Here is a 7,880-nt window from a genome sequence, read left to right as displayed (position 1 = left end):
CTGATGTCAGTCCCATTCTACAACAGTGGCACCATGCAGTATTTGTCCTTTTGTGACTGAGATATTTCACTCAGCATAATGTCCTCCAAGGTCACCCATTTTGTATGAGTCCCTTGTTTTTTAATGCAGTGTAGTATTCCATTGTGTGAATATGTCATAGCTTCTCTATCTATTTGTTTGTTGATGGGCGCCTGGATTGTTTCCAACTCTTTGCTGTTGTGAACAAAGCCGCTATAAACATGGGTGTGCATATATCTGCTTGGATGTCAGTTATGGTCTCTTTAGGGTATATTCCCAGTATTGGGATTGCTGGGTCAAATGGTATCTCTATTTGCAACTTTTTGAGAAAGTGCCACACCACTTTGCACAGTGGTTCCACCATTTTACACTTTCACCAACAGTGAATAAGGGTTCCAGTTTCTCCACAATCTCACCAGCATTTGTTGCTTGCTGTTCTGTTAAATTTTGCTATTCTGCCTGGGGTGAGATGATATCTCATAGTTGTGGTCCTCACTTCTTAGAACATTCAGTCACAGGACCTATTGATCTGTCTCGGGTCTCTCTGTCCTTCAGGGGAAGGAGGTGATTGAGTATTACCTGAATGAACTCATCTCCCAGGGTATGTGTCACACTCCCAGGTGGACACCTACTCCCATCCTTGAGGAGGACACATACCTGCAGGTTGAACTTCGGGCTCTGGGATCCCCAGAAGCCATCATGTCCAACATTGACTCAGCTCCTGATCCTCAGACTGCCGCTGCAGAAGGTGAGTCTGTAACTGAGGCCAGTGGCCAGGTTTCACCCTTGGAACTCCCTGCCATCCCCAGAGGGAGAATCATTCGGGCCCTCTAGAGTTGGGTCTGGGTTTTGAGTGGACCGCAGCCCTTCCATTTCTCTCTTGGCTGCTGATGTGTCTGAGTGCCATTTCTAGTTTATTTCTAGATTGGCAGCTGGTGACTCAGCCTTGCTTTTTCTCTGGCTCTGTGACTATTTTTAATTATGTGAGCAATACATAGTCATGGTAGAAAGGCAAATGGCTTAGGAGATGAACAGGAAAAAGGGGGGGTGTCTTTTCCTCTCCCATGAAGTAACAGCAGTTTGTGTTTATTAAAAACAAAACCACACTTCAACGATTTAGATCCTCCCAGAACAACTGTGGGCAAGCATTAACATTACTGGTAAGTATATTCGTTTTCTCCTGGACATAAGAGCCTACTATCTGGTCCTAAAAGCCTTCTGAGGTCCCAACTCTTCTCACTATTTCTTAGTTGTTGGAATTGACGGAAAACCTCATAAGCAGTTCCTTACTTTACCTCTGCCTTGCATGCGGACTTCTGAGTTGTAAAACAACCCAGCTGTAGATGGAATTTCCTCCAGGACTTAAGAACAATAAATGACATAGTTGAACCTCTACATCTTGTGATTCCTAATTTTTATTCTATAATAGACAGAGTGCTAGTCAATAGGCCTTTTATTGTAAGAACTACCTTCCCTCTGTAACTTGATTTGTACTACTATTAGAGCCTCTACTTGGAATATTATTGCTTTTTAATTTTTGACTCATGTACTTTTAACTTGTTAGTTAAATTTGTGTCTTCTAGGCTGCAACACTTCCATGTTACATCTTCAAGGATATGAACATGTACGGCTAAGCACAATTGATAACAGTGCATCTAAATTCCAAAATAATTCTCCATAATAGTTTATGTGTTTCCTATTGCCAGAGGGGCCCTTAAGAGTAGTGAGAGAAGATCTTCACCCTGAAACCTACAGCGTCCCTTTTCAGCAGGAAGTAGCTAAGAGAATACGCCATCCCCTTTTCTTTATGAATCAGGGTGAAGTCTCTCTCAAAGAGGAGTGATAGGGAATGGCAAAGGACACACTGACAAAGGAGATTAATCAGAACTGGCTTTGACAAGCACTGTGGCAATGGGACAATTAAAACAGACTTTCAAGGGGGGGGAAGAAGAACAAACTGGGGAGGAGGGTAGAGAAAATAGCAACAATGAATGAATGAAAACCCCAAATTTCTGTAAATGTTCGTTAAAATTAATAAATTTTAATAAAAAAAAAATGAAAACAAAACCAAAACAAAACAAAAAAACCAAAACCAAACCCAGACCCATTGCTGTTGAGTGAATTCCAACTCATCATGACCAAGCAGACCAGAAGAGAGCAGCCCCATCATGTTTCCACAGCTCTAATCCTTCAGGAAGCTGTTATCTCATGCTCTAGCTATGGTCTGGCTGGAGGCTTTGAACTGCTAGCCTTTCAGTTAGCAGTCAGTCACTTAACTGTTGTACCTCCAAAACTTCTTTTGCTTTAATTTTATGGAAAATAATAAAAGTGGTTGTTAGCTGCCTCTGTATGGACTTTAGTGCTTGTGATGGTGCATGGATGGTTGTACTTCCTCATAGAGTTTTCAAGATAGTCATCTGGCCTTTCTTCTGAGGTGCCCCTAGATGAATTGGAACCATTAATGTTTTGGTTAGTTGAGAGACTCCATCTGTGTAAGTACACATGTGGGTGTATATGCCTGTTGTTTGCTGCCTGTCCACCAGCTGCTCTGGAAGAAGCATGGGCTGCCTGTTCCTGTGAAGATCTAAACTGTGGAAACTGGTAGAGGGTCTCACAAGTCAAACTGACTGGATGGCAGGGGCTTTGGTTTCATTGTGAGGGGCAACTCTAAGGAGCAGTGTTTAAACATGTGGCTGGTAACCACAAGGCCAGTGATTTGAAGTTACTGGCTATTCCATAGGAGAAAGATGAGGTCGTCTACTTCCACAGGCAAACCCTGTGGAGTGTTTTTCTTTGTCCTTCAGAGTCACTTTAAATTAGAATTTGCTAGATAGCAGTGGGTTTAGTTTGGAATTTGCCTTATTTCCAGATATTCAGGGGGCAGAGCCATTTACCTCATATGCCCGCGCTGGTTTTGTTTAAAACAATTGCTATTGGGGACCACTTGTATATATGTCAGTTAGATTGGCACTCAGCAAAGTTCTCAGTGACTGAATTTTTTAGGGAGAATAAAAATTATTCACTCCACAGGTGCTTGTTCTACATCAAACGCGTGGACTGACTGCTGGTCTACGGGTGTGCTTTCCTCAGCCCACGTCACATCCTGTCCTGCACATATCCTTAGTAGTGCCATCCCCTTTGCTTGTGCTCTAGTCTTTCCTCCTGTCAGTAGAGGCCTTGGTACCTCCATGTCCCCAGCAGGGCGGGACTGTGTTCACACCCTTCTACCCTGCTCTGAATCACGGGTCTCTGCAGAAAGAGAAAGGACTTTCACAGCTGCTTGGAAGGATGCTGTGTCAGCTGCCTTGTGCTTTCTGTTTTCCTGCCCCTCGCTGTCCAGCCTTTCTACCTCTGGCCACACTGTGCGCTGTCACGGGTTCTGGACAGCCTGCCCTTCCATGTGAAAACACCTCTCTTGCTCCTGTTTATCCAGATGCCTCCTGATGCTGCTAGGTTGACCTTGGCCCCATGCATTGGCTTTGAGGAGGGTTTGGGTCTTGCTACTGGAAATGAGATGTTTAAATTGTTTTCCTATGGTGCCGTCTGGGTACAAAGAACTGTTATGCCCATAAAGGCTGCTGCTTTGTGACATCTGCACCAACTGCTAAGATGCCAGGGTGTTGGAGTGTGCTGGCATCCACCCCTCCCCAAGATGAGAGAAGGCCAGGGGCACCTCTGGTGGGAAAGTAGAATGGTGAAGTCCCTGCCAAAAGCAGTTTAGTATTTCCTAAAACAGTTAAATGTAGAATTACCATAAGCTAAAAAGAAACAAGCAAAAACCGAAACACGCAGCCATCAAGTCGACTCCAACTCATGGTAACCACTAGGACAGAATAGAACTACCTTATAGACTTTCTCTGGAAGCAGGAGCAGCATCTGCTTCCGAAATGGCTTGTCTCTGTAAACTCTATGTACAAACAGTGCTCAGGCCTTTCATTCATAGGGTCGCTATGAGTCATGTACGACTCGACGGCACCTAACAACAAACAACATAGACTTTCTAAGGCTGCAATCTTAGCAAAAGCATTGGCTGGTGAACTTGAATTGCTTACATTCTGTTAGCAGCCAAGCACTTAACCACTATGCCACCAGCACCCCTTCAGAGCAGCTGCCCAAACTAGCCACTGCTGCAGATTCTAACTCCTTACAGCCTTCTGCTGAGGTTCCAAGGATTTATTGGGGAGATTTTTTATTTTTCTCCTTTGGAGCAGCTGGTGGTTTTGAACCACTGACCTTTTAGTTAGCAGTGGTGTGAGTTGGAGTAAGACACCCACTCCTCACTATACCACTGGTACCAGAGGGCAAAGGAAGACTCACTGGTCCTGAGGAGACATTATTAGGTTCCTAGGAAAACAGCGTGAATTTTCAGAACCTTCTTGGATCTGGACTGGGTCTCAGGTGGCTGACTGGTGCAGGAAGCACCGCCAGGCTGAGCTGTGCTTCGGGGAGACATGGGCTGTGTAGGACTCCCTACCTCTGGTTCTGAAGCCTCCTCTTATGCTCCCAGGGGACAAGCTGGAAGTTGACTACACCAAGCAGTACCTTGTCCAACTCACACCCATGCAAGAGAGCTGCCTGACCGAGCTGCGGCAGTGGCTACAGGAGACCCACCAGGGCAAGGTGCGTGCAGATCTGAACCCTTGCAGATGTGTGCACACCTCATTAGGCAAAGAGTGAGGACTATGAGTGCTTGCTGGTCATAGCTTAGCAGTGTGGAAAACTTGTATTTCATTCTGTTTTTATGAAATTCTATCTTAGGTTGTGCACACAGGCAAGTGCCAGGCTATTTAACAAAAGTTTGACAGTTTAAACCCACCCAGAGGCACCATGGAAGTAAGTCCTGGCAATCTGCTTTTGAAAGGTCAAAAACCAAGCCCAACACTGTTGAGTTCATTCCCACTTATGGTAACCCTCCAGTGGGTTCCAAGTCTGTAAACCTTTACAAGAGGAAACTCTCCAACCTTCTTCCACAGAATGGCTGGTGGATTTGAACTAGCAAACTTTTTGTACTCTGCCCCCAGGATTCCTTTCTGAAAGGTCACAGCCATGAAACTATGATGTATAGGTCTACTCTGCACACATGGGATGTCCCTGCTCAGGATCAACTTATGACAATTGATTTTTCCCTTGTATTCAAAAAGGATCCTGGTGGCACAGCACTTAAGTGCCCCGCTGCTAACTGAAAGGGCATCAGTTTGAACTCATCAATTACTCTACAGGAAAAGGATGTAACAGTTTTCATCCATAAAGAGTGATAATCTTGGTAACACCATGGGGCAGTTCTACTCTGAAGAGTTATGTTGCTGAAAATCAGAGTAAATCCTCTAATTCCTGGTAATCATATGAGACAATGGCAGTGGTTGTATATCTGTAGTACATCCACTTCTCTCTTTATAATGTGGTTTGGTTCCAGTTACCATGTCATTATGTGAAAATGGAGATGACCACATCAGATCACAAAACATTATTACATACATGTCAAATTATGACATTATGAGAATATAAAGTTATACCACTACATAAATACATCACATCATTACATAACCGCCAAACATATCTTCACATAATTGCCAAACTATTGAGAATCTTGACTTAGCTAAGTCGACTCCTAGCTTTAACCATCACAACCAGTATTATTCTCAACTCACACCTTGACATTTGTTACTGCAGTACATACATGCTAGAGCTCTGGTGGCCTAATGGCAAGAAGCTGCATTGCAGTCCTGAAGGCGCACAGCTGCTCTGCAGGAGAAAGATGAGCAGTATCCTTCTGTGAGAGTAACTGCCTCTGAAAACCCACTGGAGGGTCAGCTATAGATTGGTTCTGATTTGATGGTACACAATAACAACAACAACAACATGGTAATATGCAAAAAGTTGAGCAATAAAAATATTAATAACAAAAAGTTGATGTCTTACTATTGTAAAGGCAAAATGTTGGATAAGGAGATAATCACTAAGTGAATGGTAGTCTTTGCTGTCAACATTGGTACCATTGACCTTGTGGGCTGGATTATTCTTGGAAGTGTGTGCTGGGAGGAGTCCCATATAGCCTTGATTGCCTCTCTGTCTTCACTTGGTTGGAAGGAATAGGGTTCTATTCCTAGCAAAGTCAGTGGTGGCACAAATAGTTAAGAGCTTTGACTGCTAAATGAAAGGTCAGTGATTCGAAATCATCAGCTGCTCCTAGGTAGAAAAATGTGGCATCTGCTTCTGTTAAAATTAACAGCCTTGGGGAATTAGAATTGAGGCACAGAGATTTGTACATCAATGTTCATAGCAGCGTTATTCATCATCGCAAGAACTTGGAAACAGCTCAAATGTCCAACCACAACTGAATGGATTGAGAAATTGTGGTTATTCACACAATGGAATACTATGCAGCACTGAGTTAGTTCAATCAGCATAATGCTCTCTGACCTCTTCTATGTCATATAGTATTTTTCAAAATCATTGCCCCTTAGTGTGAATGTACCACAGTTTCTCAAGAGTGACAGGTCTCATCCTAGGGAATTCTCTTCACATCTGTCAGAACCAAGTTGCATTTCACCCTTAATCCTCTTGCACCTCTTTGGTTTATAAGATCATGGAGGAGAATTACACAGCTTCTATGTTATATCCTTACATCCATGTATTTTTTGGGGGGGCATAATTAAATTGTGAGGCAAGAGGCTCATTTTCTGTAATGTCACATACCAGATTAAGGGATAAAATTTGCATGGACTTTCTCTTCCATCTGTCAGATTCCCAGAGATGAGCATATCCTCCAGTTCCTGCGTGCCCTAAACTTCCACCTGGACAAGGCCCGGGACATGCTGTGTCAATCCCTGAGCTGGCGGAAGCAGCACCAAGTGGACTCCTTGCTTCAGACCTGGCAGCCCCCTATGCTGCTTCAGGAGTTCTATGCAGGGGGCTGGCATTACCAGGACAAAGGTACGTTTCTTCACCCCCATAATGTATGTAATGCTCTGGGGCCACTGCCAGGTGTAGTGCTTGTATCATCCAGGGATCTGAGAGGAGCGTTAGGTTTACAGAAAAGCTGCTAAGTTCACTGAGAGTTTTCACAAGTGCTGCACTTGCTTTTCCCAGGTGTGTAATCTTGATGGTAGGCAGGTGTTAATAAATAAAGTAGCCCTGCTGGTGTAACAGTTAAGCACTGCTAACTGAATGGTCAGCAGTTTGAACCCAGGGAGAAAGGCCTGCTGTTCTCATGGAGATTACAGCCTAGAAAACCCTACCCTATAGGGTAGTTCTTCTCTGTCCTGTGAGGTAGTGGCAAGTGGGAATTGATGTGGGGTGCCTTTGAGACGGTGCCCATTCCATGTACAACAGGACAGATGCTGCCTTGCTGGCCTTGCCGTTAGGCTGTTTAAGCTCATTGTTTCAGCCACTGTGTCAGTCCATCTTGTTGAGGGTTTTCCTCTTCTTTACTGACCCTCTACTTTTCTAAGCGTAATGTCCTTCTTCAAGGGCCACCCTCTCCTGAAAATATGTGAGAGGAATTCTCACCATCCTCATTTCTAAGGGTCATTTTGATTTCACTTCTTTCAAGACATAGTTATTTGATGTTTTGACAAATCTGTGGCATATTTAGTATTCTTTGTCGATGCCATAATTCAGAGGCATAAATTTTTATTTAATTTTCTTATTCATTGTCCAACTTTCACGAGCATATGCAGCAATTGAAAATACCATGTCTTCCCTTCAACAAACGAATGGATAGAGAAGCTGTGGTATATTCACACAATTGAATACTACACTGCATTAAAAAACAAGGAACTCATGCAATATTACTCAAAATGGGTGACCCTGGAGGACATTATGCTGAGTGAAATATCTCAGTCACAAAAGGACAAATACTG

The 7,880-nt window shown here is 43.6% G+C and overlaps 1 protein-coding gene across 1 annotated transcript in view; it reads left to right on the top strand.

Moving 5' to 3' along the window:
* Positions 1-7,880, top strand: part of SEC14L5 (SEC14-like 5 (S. cerevisiae)) — a 110,618-nt gene that overhangs the window by 73,696 nt on the left and 29,042 nt on the right. The window contains 3 exon segments of the mRNA XM_006897412.1: positions 574-766; positions 4,526-4,638; positions 6,762-6,951. Coding sequence (XP_006897474.1) covers positions 574-766; positions 4,526-4,638; positions 6,762-6,951 — 496 coding nt within the window.

The sequence above is a fragment of the Elephantulus edwardii genome, unplaced genomic scaffold, assembly GCF_000299155.1.
Source record: "Elephantulus edwardii isolate Elephantulus edwardi_28Jun2011 unplaced genomic scaffold, EleEdw1.0 scaffold00209, whole genome shotgun sequence".
Classification (NCBI taxonomy): domain Eukaryota; kingdom Metazoa; phylum Chordata; class Mammalia; order Macroscelidea; family Macroscelididae; genus Elephantulus; species Elephantulus edwardii.
This window is presented reverse-complemented; position numbering and strand designations above follow the sequence as displayed.